At 36.9% G+C, this 23,200-nt stretch overlaps 1 protein-coding gene across 3 annotated transcripts in view; it reads right to left on the bottom strand.

The window, feature by feature from the left end:
• The window catches only part of ARL6IP6 (ADP ribosylation factor like GTPase 6 interacting protein 6), a 41,542-nt gene that overhangs the window by 14,671 nt on the left and 3,671 nt on the right, over positions 1 to 23,200 (bottom strand). For all 3 annotated transcript variants that reach the window (XM_023217431.3, XM_023217432.3, XM_023217433.2), the window contains exon 3: positions 8,708 to 8,840. In XM_023217431.3, coding sequence (XP_023073199.1) covers positions 8,708 to 8,840 — 133 coding nt within the window. The remainder of the gene's footprint in view (positions 1 to 8,707; positions 8,841 to 23,200) is intronic.

Below are 23,200 nucleotides of genomic sequence, written 5' to 3'. Positions count from 1 at the left end.
TAAGGCAATACTTTTTTTTTTAAACAAGGATGCATACAAATAATGTTACATTAAATAAAAATTAAATTAAAAGCATATTTTCTAATATTGAGTGTATGGTATTTATCAAATGTTATTTGTGGTTGGAAGAAGAAGAAATAGAAAGATGGATAATTCACAGTGATCAGACAATAAAGACTGATAGCATGAGGAAGGTAGCAGATACCCTTTGATTTGTATATTAACTGTGAAATAATGCAAATTGCCAATCTAATCTCATAGATTATATTTTAAGCAGGCATTTGTGAAAAAAAGACACCACTCTTTACCTTGGCATATGCCTAGAAATCATGATATAACACTAATAACTGTGAAGTTTCCCTGCATTCTGACCATGAACTCTGTATCAAATAAGCCATACAGGGTTATTTGATAAACACAACCAATAATACATCTAAAGAGGAGATACCAAACTTCAAACTTCTCTAAAAATGTAAGAGTAAATTTATGCTGACTTCTATAAAATAGACATTCAACAGTGTCTTCCAATCTGCCTAGGAAATGCACAAATGTAATTATTCAAAGGACACCTGAAGAACAAATACTGTAACTTAAAACTGAGTCTAGTTATAATAAAAATATAATAATTTTGCTTGACTTCTAATAATTCAAAATGACTATCTGTGAGATGACTTTGAAGGCTTTGGTCTCTTTTAAAAGCTATCTAGGAAAATTTTAAATGATGCCTTTAAAAAAATATTTTTAGCATAAACATAGATATTTAAGGTCATTAAACTGAACAAAGAGTCGTACTCAAGGTGGATATTTATTTTCAAAACAATTCAGTCTATGCCTCAAAAAGACTCATATTCAGTTATAAGATTCAGGATAAGAAATCTCTTAGCATAGAAGTCAATTGAAGATTTAAGAACTGAGACATGCTCCAAAAACTACAATGTTGTGACTGCAAGACATGTTATTTCTACAGCATTTCTCAAAAGAGAGAGAAAATCATTTAAAATCAGTTTCTCACTAGATGATTCACCAATCCAAGCTTTGGATTCAGATATCCAATTCACCAGAAATCTTACTTTTATATACCTTTGATCAGCATAAGCTTGTAATTTGAAATTTTCAGAAGTACTTTATTTCCATTTATAGAGTAGGCCTATCCTCATAACTTTAAACACAAGCATTGATTTTTTTTTCCTCCTTAGAAAGAAATATCTGTGGATATCTTTAGCATAAAATAATAGTCCTATTAAGGAGCTTCCCTGGCACAGTAACTCCCTTCACAATTTCAGCTACGGAAATCATTATATGCTAGGGGTGCTTGCCACTGTACTCTGTATACTTAGGTTATGCCAATTAACTAGATTTAAAATTAATAAACCAACTTTACTTGCCAAGAATGACTTATTTTGGAATCCCCAGGTTGTTTTGTATTCCTACAATGTTAATGTCCTACTGTGAAGGTTCAGTATGTGCTGTTAAATTTGATGTTTGATCTAAATAGTGAACGTTTTTTCATGTCAGCAATAAGCCCCATCACTCATGTTATCATTTTTCCACTAAACTTACTACTATAGAGTTAACATTTTCTATCCTAGATGTGACATTTGTTATCAGAGTGGTTTTTATTTCTAGCACACTGAATAACTATTAACCTGCAGCTACATACTTTCACCACTAGATGAAGCTTGAGCATAGGTGATGTGAAATGTGGAGTGCAGTCTTAAAGTGGAATAAAGGTACTAGGAGAAGACAATGGAGAAGACAGAGAAAGTTTGATGTTAAGAACAGATTTTGATTTAGCAATATTTTGGGGGCAAAACTGCCACATAGCAAAAGCTCAGAGTGCCTCTTAATTGTCAATAAAATGATGCTATTTCAATTAGTGAAATTCCTCTTACTGATGATTAATTTCATAATGCAGAGGAGATAAGTTAGCTAGTATGGTGAATAAAAACAAACATAGAGTCAGTTGCAAACTATGTTACTTGCAAATTACTTGACTTTGTGCAAGTGGCTTAAACTTCTGAGACTCGGTTTCTTTATTAAAAAATGGAAACACTAGACTAATAGTAAAACCTAAGAGATGGACAGCTTAAGAGGGCATTAGTTCCCCCATAATGTTTAATAGGACTTTCTTAAGACATCCCTAGAAATCCTAGAATATTAGCTTAAAAGGTATACTGGTTCAGGAAAACATACTGTAAGGCACAGCTGGTATCCACAACTAACATTTTCCCAATCAAAAGGACTTAAAAGTTCTGCTGCCACTGGCCAAGCCTAGAACGATCCCCAAAGTTCTTTTTTTTTTTTTAAAGAGCGTATCTTGCTCTGTCACTGAGGCTAGAATGCAGTGGCATGATCATAGCTCACTGCAGCCTTGAACTCCTGGGATCAAACAATCCTGCCTCAGTCTCCGAATGGCTAGGAATACAGGCGCATTTCACCACACCTGGATAATTTTAAAAATTTTTTGTAGAGGCAGTGTCTCACTATGTTGCCCAGGATGGTCTCAAAGTTCTAGGCTCAAGCCATCCTCCCACCTTGGCCTCCCAGAGTGCTAGGATTACAGGCATGAGCCACCATGGCCAGCCCATGATTCTTTAAAGTTCTAGCTTTTCTTTGTATGCAATACTTTTCCATGGGTAGGTAACATAGTTAGATGCATTAACTCCTGAAAACTATAATTAAAGCTGATAACCAAAATGTTAAATACTGACTATATATACACTGTTATATTTGTCTCTTGGAAATCACTCACAAAACCCAGACAATGAACAGGGAAAAGTGATGAGAAATGAACTGGAGATGTTGAGTAGGTAGTGTAGAAGAAGCAGGATAATGAATTATAACATAGTCAAAAATGGGAATGCCTATTTAGATATTCCCCAAAATCTAAACTTATTGCCTCTGCCTCTTGTTCTTTAACACTGTTAACAAACCTTTAATAACAACCAAGCCAAGACTGTCTATCCAGTCTACTGGATTAAATACACAAAGAAAAGGATAGCTTACTAATTGACAAGTTTATATGTGATATTGCAGTATTTCTTTTAACTTAGCAAAGTGGAATACATGGAACCATCTTTCCAAAAAATATACCTGTTGAAGTCCATTAAGTACCTATCCGGAAATACATCTTGCAAAGTTCTCTATCTTGTATTTCCTAAACATCTTGTGCTTATGTAAAAGTGAAAGTTGCTAAGATTTATCTAATAAATATATAACAGTAAACATAAAAAGATTTTAATATAAGAAAATGCCTTTATTTCTAATCTCAACCTCTTCTTATGAATTATTGATCCAAACTGACGACTTCATTAAATATGTCACCTAATATTTACTAAACAGTAATGAATGTTAGTTTTACTCTTCCTCTGAGGGGTTTCTAGGCAACCACAATTGATAGTCACAGTAAATATGGTCTTCTCAAATGGTTTTCCCACTTCAACTATTCTGTTTAAAAAAACAAAAAACAAAACCCAGGTACTTAAGTCTGCAAAGATAGCAAAAGACTACTATTTTAACAAACCAGTTAGATATGATTTATTTTACTCTCTTACAAAAAAGTATATACATTGTGATCCCAATTTCGATTTTTAAAATATGCATAAAGAATGGAAAAATATACATTAAAATGTCAGCACTAATTTTCCTTATTTCCATTTTTCTTTTTCTTTTTTTGGAATTTTCAACAAAGATGTGAATTACTTTTATATAATTAGGAAAAATGCTTACATTAATATTATTGCTTATTTTAGGTGAGAAAACACATAACCCGTCACAAAGATATTTTTATAAAAGTATGATGTTGCACATTGATAAAATATATCAATTTGATTTCAAAGAAAATAAAGTCTGAAGATTTCAACTTTCTCAAAATGTGGAGAAGTTGTTTCCCTGTATAAGGACTCACTCTACTGGTGACATAGAGAATATACTTAATCTGACATTTCTGAAGTCACTGCAACACTAGAGGGCAGGGTTTTGACGATAAAACTCAACTTCATTTGTATTTGTGTGTGTGTGTGTGTGTGTGTGTAAATATTTCACTTATATTTGGGTATATATATCATTTATATTTGTATCCATGTACACATTATTTTGTACAAATACAAAATGTATATACACATTATTTTGTATAATAAACTCTTGGGCTCAAGCAATCCTTTTGCCTCAGCTTCCCAGTAGCCAGGACTACATAATATATATATGCATTATTTTGTATTTATACACATGTATGTATATATATATTCTGTATTTATATGCAAATATATACATGTATACAAACACAAATATAAATACACCTTTTATATTTTGTATTTATATTTTGTATTCATTTGTGCATATACAACATATATTTTGTATACATTTCAAAACCATTTTCAGAGATTAATAAGTACATAATCTAAGGCTCTAATATGACACCATTTCATATTAAAACTGGATCCACTAGGCTGGGTGCAGTGGCTCATGCCTGTAATCCCAGCACTTTGAGAGGCCAAGGTGGGCAGGCTGCTTGAACTCAGGGGTTTGGGACCAGCCTGGGCACATGGCAAAATCCTGTCTCTACAAAAAATACAAATATTATCTGGCATGGTGACAAGCCTATAGTCCCAGCTCATTAGGGGGCGGAGGCAGGAGGATCACTTGAGCCTGGGAGGTGGAGGTTGCAATAAGCTGAGATCGCACCACTGTACTCCAGCCTGGATAACAGAATTAGACCAGACCTTGTCTCAAACAACCCAAAAACAAAAAAATGTAATTACTAACTGATATGGTTTGGCTGTGTCCCCACCCAAATCTCATCCTGAACTGCAGTTCCCATAATCCCCACATGCCATGGGAGGGACCTGGTAGAAGGTAACTAAATGATGGGGGTAGTTACTCCCATGTGGCTGTTCCACTAATAGTATGTGAGTCTCTTGAGACCTGATGCCTTCATAAAGGGCAGTTCCCCTGCACATGCTCTCTTGCCTGCTGCCACATAAGATGTGCCTTTGCTCCTCCTTCATCTTTTGCCATGATTATGAGGCTTCCCCCCTCATATGGAACTGTGAGTCAATTAAACCTCTTTCCTTTATAAACACCCAGTCTCAGGTATATCTTTCTTAGCAGTGTGAGAACAGATTAATACAGTAAATTGGTACTGGTAGAGTGGGGTGCTGCTGTAAACATACCTGAAAATGTGGAAGCAACTTTGGAACTAGGTAACAGGGAGAGGCTAGAATAGTTTGGAGGGTGCAGAAGACAAGAAAATGTGGTAAAGTTCGCAACTTCCTAGAGACCTGTTGAACAGCTTTGACCAAAATGCCAATATTGATATGGACAATGAAGTCCAGATTGAGGTGGCCTCCAACAGAGATGAGGAACTTACTGGGAACTGGAGCAGAAAAGGTGATTTCTGCTATGCTTTAGCAAAGACACTGGGAGCATTTTGCCCCTGCCCTAGAGATCTATGGAACTTTGAACTTGAGAGATGATTCGGGGTATCTGGTGGAAGAAATTTCAAAGCAGCAAAGTGCTTAAGAGTTGACTTGGGTGCTCTTAAAACCATTCAGTTTTGGCTGGGCGCGGTGGCTCACGCCTGTAATCCCAGCACTTTGGGAGGCCGAGGTGGGTGGATCACGAGGTCAGGAGATCAAGACCATCCTGGCTAACACGGTGAAACCCTGTCTCTACCAAAAATACAAAAAAAATTAGCTGGGCGTGGTGCTGGGTGCCTGTAGTCCCAGCTACTCAGGAGGCTGAGGCAGGAGAATGGCATGAACCTGGGAGGTGGAGCTTGCAGTGAGCCAAGATCGCGCCACTGCACTCCAGCCTGGGTGACACAGCGAGACTCTGTCTCAAAAAAAAAAGCATTCAGTTTTATTCATTCACAAAGACATGGTTTGGAATTGGAACTTACATTTAAAAGGGAGCAAAGCATAAAATCTCGGAAAATTTGCAGCCTGACAATGTGACAGAAAAGAAAAAAAATTTTCTGAGGTGAAATTCAAGCCGGCTGCAGCAATTTGCAGAAATAATGAGGAGCCAAATGTTAACTGCCAAGACAATGGGGAAAATGTCTCCAGGGCATGTCAGAGGTCTTCATAGCAGCCCTTCCCATCACAAGCTGGGAGGCCTAGGAGAAAAAAATGGTTTCACGGACCTTGCTGCTTTGTGCAGTCTCAGGACTTGGTACCCTGTGTCCCGGGTGTGGCTAAAAGGGGTCAATGTACGTCCCAGGCTGTTGCTTCAGAGGGTGCAAACCCCAAGCCTTGGTGGCTTACATGTGTTGTTGGGACTGCAGGTGCACAGACGTCAAGAACTGAGGTTTGGGAACTTCCACCTATATTTCAGAGGATGTACGGAAATGCGTAGATGTTTATGTAGAGGTGTGCTGCAGGGGTGAAGCCCTCATGGAGAACCTCTTTGCTAGGCAGTGCAGAAGGGAAATGTGGGGCGGGAGCTCCCACACAAAGTCTCCCGTGGGGCACTACCTAGTGGAGCTGTGAGAAGAGGACCACCAGAATGGTAGATCCACTGACAGCTTGTACCATGTGCCTGGAAAAGCTGCAGACTCTCAATGCCAGCCTGTGAAAGCAGCCAGGAGGGAGACTGTACCCTGTAAAGCCATAGGGGCAGAGCCGTCCAACATCATGGAAACCAACCTCTTGCTTCAGTATGACCTGGATGTGAGATATGGAGTCAAAGGAGATCATTTTGGAGCTTTAAGATTTGACTGCACTACTGAATTTCGGACTTGCATGGGCCTGTAGCCCCTTTGTTTTGGCCAATTTCTCCCATTTGGCATGGGTGTATTTATAATGCTTGAACCACCACTGCATCTTGGAAGTAATTGACTTGCTTTTGATTTTACAGGTTCATAGGCAGAAAGGACTTTCCTTGTCTCAGATGAGACTTTGGACTGTGGACTTATGCGTTAATGCTGAAATCTGGGGGACTGTGGGGAAGGCATGATTGGTTTTGAAAGGTGAGGACATGAGATTTGGGAGGGGTCAGGGGCATAATAACATGGTTTGGCTGTGGCCCACCCAAATCTCATCTTGAATTGCAGTTCCCATAATTCCCATGTGTTGTGGGAGGTAATTAAATTATGGGGGTGGTTACCCCCATGCTGCTGTTCTCATAATAGTGAGTGAGTCTCACAAGATCTGACAGTTTTATAAAGAGCAGTTCCCCTGCACATGGTCTTTTGCCTGCCATCATTTAAGATGTGCCTTTGTTCCTTCTTGGCCTTCCACCACAATTGTGAGGCCTTCCCAGCCATGTGGAACTGTGAGTCAATTAAAACTTTCTTTTATAAATTACCCAGTCTTGGGTATGTCTTTATTAGACAGCATGAGAACAGACTAATACACTAATAAATACATTGAAAATTGAGGCCCTTTATTAAATTGATTCTAATTTAATACAAAATGCAAAGATAATTTTTTAAAAAATTAGTTAAATGCCCTCAGAATAGCAGATCTTTAACAATAAAAAGTCCCCCCCAAATTTCTAGAATAAACTAGAGATCTTAGATGTTCTTATTTTGGAATTTATATTTAAAATTGTAACTTTCCTGGCATGAATAAACTAGATTAGAACACTACTGAATTTTCTAAAATTCTCTGAAACATGGAAAATATAGACCAAAGAAATTTAATACTGTTCCACTATGAAAAGTATCCAATCTGGTCCAGACATATAAATTGGGTACCATAAATGCTTGCTAATTATAACACAAAGTTAAAATCCTAAGGAAACGTCCAATCCAATTATTATGTTCTTATAAGTCTGACCATGTATGAACCTAGTAAAACTTTCAAATTGTTGGCATTAATTTTGCCTTTATAAATGGTTTTTTTTTTTTTTTTTTTTGAGACGGATCTCGGCTCACTGCAAGCTCCGCCTCCCGGGTTTACGCCATTCTCCTGCCTCAGCCTCCCTAGTAGCTGGGACTACAGGCACCCGCCATCTCGCCCGGCTAGTTTTTTGTATTTTTTAGTAGAGACGGGGTTTCACCATGTAGATCAGGATGGTCTCGATCTCCTGACCTCGTGATCCGCCCGTCTCGGCCTCCCAAAGTGCTGGGATTACAGGCTTGAGCCACCGCGCCCGGCCACTTTATAAATGGTTTTAAATCAAATTCCATTCCAAAGGACAAATACCCATCAAAGGTTCTTAGTTCTGAGATAATCCCCTGAATTTCAGTTTTTAGAAAACAAAGCATTACCTAGATATAGAATTTTAAATATTATTCTCATGTATCTAAAGGCTGAGCCTACAAGCTGAAAAGTCCTATGTTTTTTTTTTCTTTTTTTGAGACGGAGTCTTGCTCTGTCGCCCAGGCTGGTGTGCAGTGGCGCGATCTCGGCTCACTGCAAGCTCCGCCTCCCGGGTTCACGCCATTCTCCTGCCTCAGCCTCCCGAGTAGCTGGGACTACAGGCGCCCGCCAACACGCCCGGCTAATTTTTTGTATTTTAGTAGAGACGGGGTTTCACCGTGTTAGCCAGGATGGTCTCGATCTCCTGACCTCGTGATCTGCCCGTCTCGGCCTCCCAAAGTGCTGGGATTACAGGCTTGAGCCACCGCGCCCGGCCAAGTCCTATGTTTTATAAAGACTGGAGCCTCACCATATTTCACAATCAGCCTCTTGCTTCTACATATTTTAGTATTTTCAAGTATTGAAATGCATTTAAAAAATAAACAGGAAACAGGAATACTTACTTGAACCTGGCAGGTGAAAGAGGAGTAGGAGGAAACATTCCTGGTTCAAAAGAATCAAAGTAAGTCACTGTCCAAGAAAAGCTGCAACAGGAGAATCCAGCAGTTAGGGATATTATAAGTAGAGTCCAGAATCCTTAACAGGAAAAGAGTAGGGAAAAAAGTAAATTATTAACACCAAAACAATTTACATTAAACCAGTATTCTCATGTTCATATCATGTATATTTCTCATCTTCGAAATTATATGGACCTGATATTATAACAGATTTGAACTTACTGCAAGCTAACTTATGTAGAAATAAGTATACATTACTAAGGCACAACTAGAAGTCATATCATTGAATATTTTAATTAAATGATAAATGTGAAAAAAGGGTAAATTCAACAAGAACATAACATCTTCAGTTTTATGAAATTCAACTACAGAAAACATGGTTATAACATTTCACTAGACTCTTAAGATGTCTTGAGGCCAGAAAAGGTGGCTCATGCCTGCAATCACAATGCTTTGGGAGACTGAGGTGGGAGGATGGTTTGGGGCCAGGAGTTTGAGGTTGCAATGTGCCTCAATTGCACCACGGCACTCCAGCCTGGGAAACAGAATGAAACCCTGTTTCAAAAAAGAAAAAGAGGTCATCAGATTTTTCATTTAATTTCATAAATCATACCTTGCTATCTTTATTATTTACAGTACTAAGTGATTCCCTTCATTCCACACCATGCACTTTCGAAACATGCCTCAATTTGGGGGTATCTCCTCTTTACAGTTTTCTTATGAACATCATAAACCTATTCTGATTCTTTAACCTCGCTCAGTATATGAACAAAAGTTGCCTCCTGATTTACAAATGTGTGGGACCCTAGATTTTATTTGCACTGAGTTTGGAACTGTATTTTCTCACAGAAGTCAAGTCAAAAGAACAATAGTATAATGGACTTAAGGAAAAAGCGTTGAAAAGAAGAATAGGAGACATAAAGGAAAAAGAAAGGAGTAAGTTAAAGGTTTTCAGATACTATTCATAACCCATTAATAACAATAAAAGAACAATGAATGTTCTTGTGGTTATAGGAAGACAGGAAATACTGATATTTAAGTGGCCAACTCCTTTTAGTAAGAAGTACAGTTTTATTTTGATGTCAAGTTTTCAAAAATAACTCACTTATTCATCCACTCAATCTGTATTGAGGGGCTACTATGTGTTGGTTATTGTGCTAGGTGATGGGGATATAGCGGTGAGCAAAATAAAAAAGATAGCTGTCTTCATGAAGTAATTCTAGTGGGACAGAAATAAAACATGTAAATAAATTAACGAGATAACTATATACTGTGATAACTCTTTTGAATAAATAAGATGTTAGCACTTTAAGCAGGTAACATCAGAATTCAAATTGAAAATGTGAGCATATTTTTCTTGGAAGAATAATAGTTAATTCTAAAATTCACATGAAATAATAAGCAAAAATAGAGACTACTCCAACCAGATATTGAAATATTATAGGAACTGAATACCTAAAACAGTGCGTACTGATACACAAACAGATGACAAGACCGGGTGTGGTGGCTCGTGCCTCTAATCCCAGCACTTTGGAAGGCCGAAGCAAGCGGATTACTTGAGGTCAAGAGTTTGAGACCAATCTGGCCAACATAGCGAAACCACCTCTACCAAAAATACAAAAATTAGCTGGGCATGGTGGTACATGACTGTAACCCCAGCTACTCGGGAGACTGAGGCAGGAGAATCACTTAAACCCAGAAGCAGAGGTTACAGTGAGACGAGATAGCACCACTGCACTCCAGCCTGGGTGACACAGTGAGACTCTTTCTCAAAAACAAACAAACAAACAAACAAAATGAAGCAGAATACAAGATTTGCAAGAAGGCAGAGGAAGGCCCAAATAGATTAATAAAAAATGTTACTAATTCAATGGGGTGACCACTTACAAAAAGGAAAAGAAACTGGATCCATACCAGCTACCCTATACCAGACTAAATTCTAAAATGTACCAAATAATCTAAATATAAAATTGTAGAGGGAATCCCTGGAAAAGTCATTTATAGCCTTGGAGGGATAAAGGCCTTTCTAACCATGATACAAAAATTCATGACCCATATAAGACACAGAATTTCTACTATATACAGTCAGCCCTTCCTATCCACAAGTTCCATATCTGGAATTCAACCAACCTTAGATGAAAAGTATTTGGAAACAAAAATAAAAGAAAGAATACAACAATAAAAATAATGTCTATCAAAACCAATACAGTATAACAACTATTTACATAACATTTACATTATATTAGGTATTACAGAGAGTAAATGGAGGATGTGCATAGGTCATACACAAATATTATCCAATTTCATATAAAGGACTTGAGGATCCAGATTTTGTTATCCACCCGGGGTCCTGGAACCAATTCCTCACAGATATTCAGGGACAACTGTATACAGGTAAACACACATACTACTATATATGCATAGCAACATAAAATGTCCATTTTTAAATAAAACATACCTTTGCAACTTACAGCACAAGGGAAAATTTCCTGTTAATACAAGTAATTCCTAGAAACCAATAAAAAAAAAAAAAAAACACCAGCAATCCAAAACTCAAATATAAAAAGTTAAATGCAATTGCAGAATAAAAACTATAAATGTTAAAACATGAACAGATGCTCAATTCAATATCATTAATAATCAGAGAAATTAGGTATCAGTTTTTCATCATCAACTGACAAAAATCAAAAAGTTGGATAACATTCTCTGATGCTAAAGCTGTGAATAAACAGGAACTCTTCATGCATGGCTGTTTTGGAGAGTAAATTGTTATAATTTCTATGGAGAGCAATTTGGCAGTATCTGCTAAAATGATGCACGTATATGTTCTTTACTCCAGTAATTTTATATGTCTTTAGGACAACGTCTCTCTGTATAATATACAATTATACATATGTATCTTTGTATATTATAATATACAAACCTCTATAAAATGACATATATACAAGATTGTTCTCTGTAGCTTTGTTTGTAATAACATAGATTGGAAACAACGTAATCAGTAATGAAGATAAAGAATTGGTTAAGTACATCCATACAATAGAATAATATGCAGCTAGAAAAATGAATGAGGAAGCTCTTTAGATACTGATATGGAAAGATCCTGAAAATATACTGGTGAGCTCAAAACTGAAAGTTCAGAACAGCTCTCTGCATTTGTATAAATAAGGGGAAAATATGCATTATACACATACATATGTGCATATGTTGTATATATGAAGAAATGTATATTGTACTTAGATATTTTAAAAACTTTCTGGAAGGATGTAAGAATTTAACATTGGTTCTCTGTGGAGGGAGGAAAGAGTGGTTGGGAGAAAAGAGTAAGCCTTTTCAGTCTATATTCTTTTATACTTTTTGAATTTTGACCCATATGACTATTCTACCTATTCAAAATAGAACTAAGTAAACTTGTAAAAAAATTTTCAGTCGGGTAGTCCTTTTTGAACAGAGGAGCAGCAGGGCGGTTGTATCAGAATCTTTGTGGACTCGTTTTTAAACTGTGTCTGTAAAACAGGTTTCTGAAGAGTGTGTTCCACGCCTCAAGAATACAGCAATAGGCCAGGCGCGATGGCTCAAGCCTGTAATCCCAGCACTTTGGGAGGCCAAGACGGGCGGATCACGAGGTCAGGAGATCGAGACCATCCTGGCTAACACGGTGAAACCCTGTCTCTACTAAAAATACAAAAAACTAGCCGGGCAAGGTGGCAGGCGCCTGTAGTGCCAGCTACTAGGGAGGCTGAGGCAGGAGAATGGCGTAAACCCGGGAGGCAGAGCTTGCAGTGAGCTGAGATCTGGCCACTGCACTCCAGCCTGGGGGACAGAGCAAGACTCTGTCTCAAAAAAAAAAAATACAGCAATAGTTGGGAACACTAGCGGATGACTTACAAATTATCGTATTTCCCGACTACACAAAATTATCCACCAGTCTTATTTTAGCAAGAAGCAGGTAAAAAGTACATGCAGTGGCTTGGTTGCAAATCTTGTGAAGCTCACTGAACAGGCTGAAAAAAGTTTAAAGTACAGACTCAGAAGAATTACTAATGGCAAGTGTGGTAAATTATTTCTCCTGATAGTTCCCTCCTCCCCCTCCCACCTCCCACCTGTTAAAGAGCTAATGGGCTCTGTGTTCCTTACCCCAGAAGAGGGATGTGGCAAAGCAGAAAGAAGAAATAGCCTGTTTTCCTACTTCTACATTGCACAATATTTACGGAAACTAGTGTACAGATATAATCAGGGATAGGGGTGTAAACAGAAAATGTCTTGAATGCACAGCAAAGACAATGAGTTGATTGGAGTACAGATAAAATGTTTGTGGGGAACAGGGAAAAAGAGAGTGAGGGGCTTACCAACAAGTGAGAAAGATTTCCTTAAATAAAGTATGTTGTATGCATGTTTGCACTTATGTGTGTAAATGGGGAAAGGGAGTAGTGCTACAGGGGCTTCCTAAGCATCTAGAAAAGTCCACGCAAAACCATACATAGAGCATAGCTGTGTACAGTATCTTGGTAGGTAAGTACAGAGCCACACCTACGGAAGCCTCTGCCCTAAGCCTGGCAAAGAAACACCACATGGTCATGTGGCTGGAAGTTGCTACATCTGAAAGACCATCCTGACCACAATAAAAGATATTTCAATAGTCACTTTAGCAAATGTCTTGAGGATTAGTCTGCAGCTTCACCCCAATATCCTGGCACAGTATCCACCTCTAGCACCTCAACCCAAGCTCGAATTGGGTGAACACAACCTTAGAATAATCTTCCTACCAACCCATCAGGATAGAGGGTCAAAAAAAAATTGTAAGATTTAGTCTACAACTACAACTTATGGGTTGCTATATTGCCAAATAGCTCTTATTTGCTATTATTTAGATGACTATGTCTAAAGAGGGGAGAAAATAATTGACAAGTCTAAAGAGGGGAGAAAATAATTGACAAGTTTACTCAAAGTTTAACATACTTCTCCAGAACAAAGATGGTAGTTAAGAAAAATAAAGTGTTTTGGGACTGCTATAGAATGATGAAACTTCTAGGTAAGTGAGGAAAGACACAAAGTGGCATAATCAAATGTGAGGCTTTCTAAAGCCTGTTAAACTTTTTCACTTGAGTGCTTTAATAGGGTACCTGTCCAATTTAATACAAGAATATTCGTTTTTCCAAAATTACTATTCCACAATCTAAGTACTTACTTCGCATTGAGCATTTTAATTATTTTATGTTCATTTTAAACTAATCAAAAGCCACATTATGGGTAAGTCAGGTCACAATGATGGGGTAAAAAAAGTACATTGCAACATTGTGGTCTAGAAGTGTTTATGATTCGGGCAATTACCCAATTCGTCTGCAAATAAGCACAAAAGCCACAGAAACTGGTAACTCCCAACAACTAAATTTGTTACAAGTCAGTACCTGCAAAATCCTCATGCTAAGATGTTGACGTTTTATAAACTCATTTTAGAAAGAATTCACAACTTTAAAAAGGATATAAAAATGAAAGTGTATTAAATGAAATTCTTCCTTCCTCGGTTTGCCAATTTCACTCCTAAAAGCGATCTGGTTAAGAGTCTGTTGTGCATCTTTCCAAAAATTATATACATATCTAGGTAACATAGGTACATATATGGAGCTAGTTATATATAAAACATATATATATATATTCTCAGTTTATTTTCCACAAGTGGGATTCTCACCAGAAAAATGGTTCTGCATTTTGCTTTTTTCACATATTCTGGAGACCTTTTGTATCAGTACCCATAGCCACAGTACTGTTGTATATTTTTATTCTAGTTTTTCTCTATTACAAACAATACTACGAGGAACATTCTTGTATTTAGGGGTACAGTTGTATAAGGAGATAGATGTTACAAATTTCCAGAAGAACTGCTGCCAAACGTTGCAGGCTTTTAAAGAAATACACACATCCTTTGTTCTTCTCTACAGCTCAATATTCATCAGTTGATGAAATGATGTGTGCGCACATATGTACCTGTTTAGATATATGTGTATATACAGATAAACATATACCTCTTTAGACATAGTTATCTAAATAACAGCAAATACGTATATGTATACACATAAACGTATATACACACACACACACATATATACATATAGACGGAGTCTGGCTCTGTCCCCCAGGCTGGAGTGCAGTGGCCTGACCTCGGCTCACTGCAACCTTGGCCTCCCAGGTTCAAGCAATTATCTGGCTCAGCCTGCCAAGTAGATGGGATTAAAGGCGCCTGCCAACACACCTGGCTAATTTTTGTGTTTTTAATAGAGAGGAGGTTTCATCATCTTGACCAGGCTGGTCTTGAACTCCTGACTTCGTGTTCCACCCGCCTTGGCCTCTCAAAGTCCTGGGATTACAGGTGTGAGCCACTGCACTCGGCCGAAGTGATGTATATTAATTTTTTATTTTTTTTTGAGAAGGAATCTCGCTCTGTTGCCAGGCTGAGTGCAGTGGTGCGATCTCGGCTCACTGCAACCTCCACCTCCCAGGTTCCAGCGGTTCTCCTGCCTCAATCTCCAGAGTAGTTGGAACTAAGGTGCGAGCCACCACACTCAGCTAATTTTTGTACTTTTAGTAGAGACGAGGTTTCACCATGTTGGCCAGGCTGATCTCGATTTCTTGACCTCATGATCCGCCTGCCTTGGGCTCCCAAAGTTTTGGGATTCCAGGCATGAGCCACTGCATCTGGCCAATGAAATGATGTATGTTAATCTTTTCCATTAATTGAAACCTCATAAGCTGTTCTCATCCAAAGCAAAAACAGGGATGGGTAGGAATTTCCTATCCCAATCCCTTTGTGGTAATTTTATACACACTTATCTAAGGGTATATTTGTTTTGGCTTATTTTTCAAAATAAGCTATTCTGGTTTCAGGGAATAGTTACTACTCTAAAAATAGGCTGGCAACTTTATTTCTATAAAACTTCCAGCAAAAAAGGCTGTTATATGCTCTAAATATTTTCATTTTGTTTAACAGTTTAAGCTTACAGGGATGAGGCAACTTTCAAGAAGTTTTATGAAGTTAGATGCAGAGGCACCAACTTACACATATTATATATAATCAGAATATACCAGAAAAAAAAAAAAAAAAAAAAAACTCTTATGGTTCCTATACTAGGGAAAGGTTTCTTATTAAAGAAGTGTTAGGCAATCAGTTGCACATACTTCATAAAACTTCATAACAATGGGATTAAATGTGACTGTATACTAGTAATTCCCAGGTCCTGTGAAAGAGCTTCTGACATTTGAAATATTTCAATAAACTGGTATACTTATATTATGAATACAATGCAGTCATGAAGAAAATGAGGTAGATCAACGTATACTGATACAGAATATACTCCAAAAGGCATTTTAACAAGGCTGCAAAATATACATGATTCCAGTTATATTTTTTCTCTAACAGTGAAAAAAACATGTATTTTAAGTGACTATACATATGTAAATAAACAGAAAAAATATGTAAAAAGACACAGGTAGATTGGTGAATGCCTTTGCTCTAATTGTTGGAATTTTTCCTAGTGAGATTAAATTACTTATATAACTAATACATTTTACGATACTAAAAATGAAAATACAATACAATCATGCACTGTTTGATGACAGGGATATGTTCTGAGAAATGCATCATTAGGTGATTTTGTCATTGGTCATACATCGTAAGAGTGTACTTACAAAAACCTAGGTGTACAGCCTACTACACACCTACAAGCTAAAAGTTATAGTCTATTATTCCAGTGCTACAAACCTGTGTGGCATGTTACTATACCAAATACTGCAGGCAACTGTAACACAACAATAAGTATTTGTGTATCTAAACATATTTAAATATAGAAAAGGTACAGTAAAAACACTGTGTAAAATATGGTACACCTGTATAGAGAACTTACATGAATGGAGCTTACAGGACAGGGAGTTGCTCTGGGTCCATCACTGAGCAAGTCACTGATGAGTGAAGGTGAAGGCCAACGACAGTACTGTCCACTACTACAGACTTTATAAACATGTACACTTAGGCTACACTCAGTTTATTTAAACACTTTTCCCTCTTAATAAATTAACCTTAGCTTACTATAACTTTACTTTATAAACTTTAAAATTTAACTTTTTTACCCTTTTCTACTAACAGTTTAAAACAAAAGCACTCTGTACAGCTGTGCAAAAATGTTTTTCTTTATACTATTCCTCTATAACCTTCTATTTTTAATTTTTTAATTTTTAAACTTCTTTGTTGAAATCTAAGACACATACACATTAGCCTAGGCCTACACAGGGTCAAGATCACCAATATCACCGTTTTTCACTGTCACATCTTTTTCCACTGAAAGGTCTTCAAGGACAACAACATGCATGAAACTGTCATCTCCTATGATAACAATGCCTTCTTCTGGGTAACTCCTGAAGGACCTGCCTGAGGCTGTTTTACAGTTAACTTTTTTTAAGCAGAAGGAATATAATCTAAAACAATAAAAAGCATAGTAAATACATAAACCAGTAACATAATTGTTTATCAAGTATTATGTACTATACAAAATTTTTTTTTTTTTTTTTTTTTATGACTGGAAGGTTATATAAAACCAGATTGGTAATAGGTTGGTTTATACCAGCATCAAAACCAACATGTGAGTAATATAGTGTACTACCAAGTTAGGACAGCTGCAATGCCACTAAATAGGAATTTTTCAGCTCCACTGTAATTTTTTTTTTTTTTTTTTTTTTTGAGACGGAGTCTCGCTCTGTCACCCAGGCTGGAGTGCAGTGGCCGGATCTCAGCTCACTGCAAGCTCCGCCTCCCGGATTCACGCCATTCTCCTGCCTCAGCCTCCCAAGTAGCTAGGACTACAGGCACCCGCCACCTCGCCCGGCTAGCTTTTTGTATTTTTTTTAGTAGAGACGGAGTTTCACCGTGGTAGCCAGGATGGTCTCGGCCTCCCAAAGTGGGATTACAGGCTTGAGCCACCGCGCCCGGCTGTTCCACTGTAGTATTATGGGACCACCATCATACAGGCATATATGCAGACCACTGTTAACCAAAATGGTATGTTATATGGCTGTAGTTAGGTAACTTTAAAAGTGGTAAAAACTATTACCAGTTGGCTACTAATAAAACTTAGATGTATGATATGCATGAAACTAACCAACAACTTTTAAATGTTTATGTAAGCAAATGTTTTCAACTTTATTAGATTCTATAGTTTCCTAACTTGAGAGGATGACCATTATTTTAAATAATTTGGTATCCTCACTAAATCACATTCTGTAGATAGCTCAAGTCTTTAAATCCCTAGAGCAAAATGTCTCTCTACATGTAAAGGCACAAGTGCAGGAGCAGAGCAAAGTGGTCTCCCCTCTCCTGCCAACGCAACATGAGCACAGTGGCTGCACAGAGTGCATAGTAGCTATAGTAGTTACACTGGTTAAGGCCTTCACCCAATCACCCGACCACCTGCAACCCAGCCTGTAGCATTTCTACTCTTCCTGTTGAAACAGATGAGAAAGGTGACCCTCTGAGAGATGAAGTGATTGAAATTTGAAAAATAAATAACACCTGTAGTTCCCAATGCTGGTAAATCATTAGATTCACATGGGAAAGTTAAAAAACAAACAACAACAAAAAACCCCAACACTTTTATTACAGGTTATTTCAAACACAGAAAAAGACTTGAGAGAAGTATACGATAAAACGCATATGCCTGTTATTCAGCTTTAAACAATTAACTCATGGGCAATCCTGTTAAATTTATATTCTCCTCTGAAGCTTGTAATCTTCAGTATAACAGGGAAAACACTCATCACTATTTTTATTTACCATATAAGTCCAACAAGGCTTTTTTATTTCCTTTATTTTCATGACACTTGAAGAATAATTTAGAGAGCAAAAAGACAGCGGGAAAAAAACTTTGTTAAAAATTTTCATAAGAAACACAGCAAATCCGAATTTCAATTCCCAGTTTCCCTAAAGTTACGTACACCAAAAATGGGCATGACCTGAGTACAAATAATTGCTTACTAACTTCATGTATGAATCTACAACATATCCATCTTGTAAATACCACTTCCAGATTTCAGATACATCTCAAATTGGTTACAGCTTGTCATTATTCCTGCTTTTTTCTTTTTGCATCACCAAAACACAATGTTTGAAGGAATGTTTAAGCCTTTCATGGCTTATTTTGATGAAAAGAGGACAACAATCTTCTTTGCTCCATAATTTGTAACACATTTTCATTTTTAGATTACAAACAATTCAAATGGTCAACCCAATAATTTCTTTTTTGCATTTTTTTCCAAATCACTTTGCACACACATCTGCCCTTAGCATCTGTCCACTTAGAAACAGTATCAAATAAATTAGGATGCAGACCTCATAAAATATGAAAAAAATACTGGCATATATCCTTTTAGCAAAAAGGGATGGTGTGTGTTGTTCTTGCCTGAAGTCCTTTCCACTGAATGACTAACTGGATGAGAATACTATATTCTTCTGAAAAGAGCCAGATAGTAAATATTTTCAGCTTTGCAAGCCATAGGTCTTTGTCACAACTACACAACTATGCTGCTGTAGAGGAAAGTAGTCATAGAAAATAGATACAGCAATAAGCAAGGTAGTACTACAGTAAGAATTAAGAAACATGTAGGCTTGTGCTACAGTAAGACTTAAAGTCTTAGGAAAGTCTTACTGGAATCCTAATTCCATCATAATTATTTTATTCTTTTGAGCATACTTGAGAATTGAAGAGTAATATTAAAATAATTCCTAAAATAATGAAATAGGAGAATGTTTTGAGAAAGAGCAATATGTGACCACTAAAATCCCAAAATGTATTTTAAATTTACAAAAGTGTCCAACAGACCAATGTGGTAATTTCAAGATCAAATAAATTTCATGAGAAATATAGCTCAGTTTTCTTTATTCTTTTGAAGTTCCCTAAGAAAGAGTAAGTCATGAAATTTCAATCCTTACAAACAGAACTGCTTGACATAATTCAGAAATGAAAAATGGTCCAGTGAGTCCTGATTGTACAGCATACACTGACACATACTGCCAATTAAGTGACTTTGATTCAGTAGATAATTATGGGGTGTGAGATTTTGTAAAAGCAAAAAAAATCTCCAGGGTCTTTTTGTTTTTTGTTTTTTTTTAATGACAGGTTTGGGAACTATTAGGCCAGTGGTTCTCAAAGGATATGTAGCCCCCTAAGTAGCAGCATCAGCACCACCTCAAAACTTGTCAGAAATGAAAATTCTTGGGCTCCATCTCACACGACTGAGTCAGATATTCTGCACCATGTGAAGAGCAGCAAAATTTATCTTTCAGGTGATTCTGATGCCAGCTAACTTTTGACTTCATTAGCCTAAGACACGTCCCTCCCAACCACCAAAGTTGGACTAGGGAGTACCACACGATGTCAATCAAATTTATTGAGATTTAAGGGTCCTAATGTCTGGTTCTTCTTACTGCTTTTATGTGTTAAGAAGAGTCCTGTCATGATTTCATGACTAATAATTTAGCTGCACATGGCTAATTCTTGCTGATAACCCATTCTTTTTCTGCCTTGCTATACTACTTAGACTATCTATGGCATAAAAATTATAACATATACTTCCTTGAGTTTTGGTTTAGAAGAAAATAACATTGATGGATACAGTGTAGTTGAGAATACTAGAGGAAATAACACACAAATTAATGGTTTTTGACACATTGTAAAAGTGCAATAAATGGTGTTATTGTTAATTATTGAAACATACTATTCTCTAAACTTAAATTTGTGCTTTCCCTTCATCAAAGTTTTTCTCACTGCAAGTTACACTTACACATTGTAGAAAATAAAAATAATAAAAACAACCAATCAATTTGGAAACCCAGATAAACTAACATTTTGATTATATCCTTCCAGTCCTTTTTGGCTTTTTTTTTTTTTGGTCTCAGTCATTATTTCTTAAATAATACAAATACATAATACAATTTTACAAAAATTGTGCTACAGAATAGGATAGTTGTGACTTTCTAGATGAAATATTAGAGCTACCCCATCCAGCCGCACATAGCACTCTAACATTTCCTTAATAGAGTATAGGTTCAAATAATAAAGTCCACACACTGGCTAAAAAGTTCAAGTTCAGAGTTTCAGTCAATTTTCATTGTAAGGATGAAACTGAGTTTTACTTAACCTGTGTTTTTTTAAGAGAATGGGCCACCTCCAATACATCCTCTCTTGGACATTTTTTAACACTTCTAACATTCTGTATCATATCATGATGGCCGAAACAAAATCTACAGGTGCTTTTTAAAAAGCAAGTCCCTAAGTGATTGTTACCCACACCAAAATGAGAATTGTGCTGCTATAATCTGTTCTTACTGAGTGCTATGCCAACGTTGGACTAGGATTAAATTGCAATTAAATTCTACAGTGTACAAAATTTTTATCAGTCTGTCTAGAAACAGAAAGAGAACTCTTTCATGGTAGAGCACTTACTGTGCTCACACTGCTTTTTCTAAAAACCAAACTACTTTCAAAAAAAGAATTGAGGCAATTTGCAGTAAATTTTAAATATGAGTCATGGAAACATTAAGATAACAGCATGTACAGGCAATAATAAGTATGCCATAAAATAAAGAGCAAGATACAAAACAATCAAACATCATTATATTTGGCTATGAGGTTCCTAATAAACAGGGCAAAATAAACAGTGAAATATAATAAAATCATTATCATCTGATAAGAGGCTGCACGGTACTTTTCCCAAAAGTACTGGATGACTTCAATAACATTTTCTTATTAAATATTTCAAATTGTTTCTTCAAGTGAAAACTTTCTCATTAACTGTAAAAAGGATATTACTTCATAGGCATCTCCTCAGCGGTAAACCAATAAGGCAATTTTTCTTGATATCTAAGTTAATCAACTCAGTGTTGATTTAGATGGAAGTCAAGTTTGAGAGAACCATCCTACCTTTTCAGCTATCAATTATCTCAAGAGGGGTTTTAACCAGAGGACAGAAGCCAATTCAAAACATTCTGTAAATAGGCTAACTTGTATTTTTCTTGAAAACAATAGAGATTGCAGCTTAGAGAAAAAGCAGGTGTTACCACAATCACCTCCATCTTTTGTTTTATTTTGAGTCGGAGTCTTGCTCTGTCTCAGAGGATAGAATGCAGTGGCATGATCTTGGCTCACTGCAACCTCCACCTCCCCAGTTTAAGTGGTTCTCCTGCCTCAGCCTCCCAAGTAGCTGGGATTACAGGCCTGTGCCACCATGCTCAGCTAGTTTTTTTTGGTATTTTTAGTAGAGGCGGGGTTTCACCATGTTGTCCGGGCAGGTGAAACTCCTGACCTCAAGTGATCTACCTGCCTCAGCCTCCCAAAGTGTTGGGATTACAGGTGTGAGCCACCACACCCAGCCAATTACCTCAATCTTATAAGAGCTTAATCATCTTGGCCCTGTTTCACTGAAAGAGATTTTTAAAAATCCCTCTTCTGGTAGAGATGACTATTCTCTATCCACATGTTATAATACATACATCTGCTATAACTATTCTTTAAAATTAACCCGCAGGAAACTGATCGAATTAGCCCATTAAATGATATTAACTATTTTTATTCTCCATCTGACCACTGGAACACCGGCTCAAAATAATGAGCTTCGTTTTGGCATAGCTGTTGGGTTTTTTTCCCACCATAAAGATATAACACTTTCTGCTCATTCCTGACTCTTGATAGTAAATTCATGCCATTAGCAAAATCTTAATGATTTTCCTATTTGCTGTAAAAATATTAACTATCTATCACGCATACCTAAAAGCAATATGGGATTATTTAATCCTAAGTGGAAGAGGAAGCAGGACCATGTCAAAAGACCTATCACATTCCTTTTGATATTGAGCAAGCCATTCCTTCAGATAATAACTGCCACTCGTTCTATTCCTAAATGAGAAATCAGGACAACTTTTAAACAGCAAAAAGTTTAGAATTCATGCCTAGTTCATAAGATTCTGTTTCCACTGCATCAAGAGGTGACAGATCAATAAAAGCTCTGAGAAGCCTAATAATCTTGGCTTATTTTCAGAAATAAAACAGTGTAAAAACGTACACTGATAAAATGAGTAACTAAAAAGTATGTTTTCTCACGCAAGAAGTTGACATGAACAGACAAAAGTTTCCATGCAATATCTAGGGAACCAACTTCTTTGCAATTTGAAGATAAAGGGTTCATGTTTCTTTCCCCTTCTGCCAAAATAAGGTACACTATACTTAGTGTCACCATAAGGGTGATTAGCCATAAAGTGGTAGATTAGAGGGTTTAGGAAAGATTGGGAGAGGGGAGGACATGTGTCATAGTATCTCAACCACCTATCTACAGTGACCAAATCAAATGATTTAATTTAAAGTGATCATATCAAATGACTTACTTGATTCATTTGATCGAATG

This window comes from Piliocolobus tephrosceles, chromosome 11 (genome assembly GCF_002776525.5).
Source record: "Piliocolobus tephrosceles isolate RC106 chromosome 11, ASM277652v3, whole genome shotgun sequence".
Classification (NCBI taxonomy): Eukaryota; Metazoa; Chordata; class Mammalia; order Primates; family Cercopithecidae; genus Piliocolobus; species Piliocolobus tephrosceles.
This window is presented reverse-complemented; position numbering and strand designations above follow the sequence as displayed.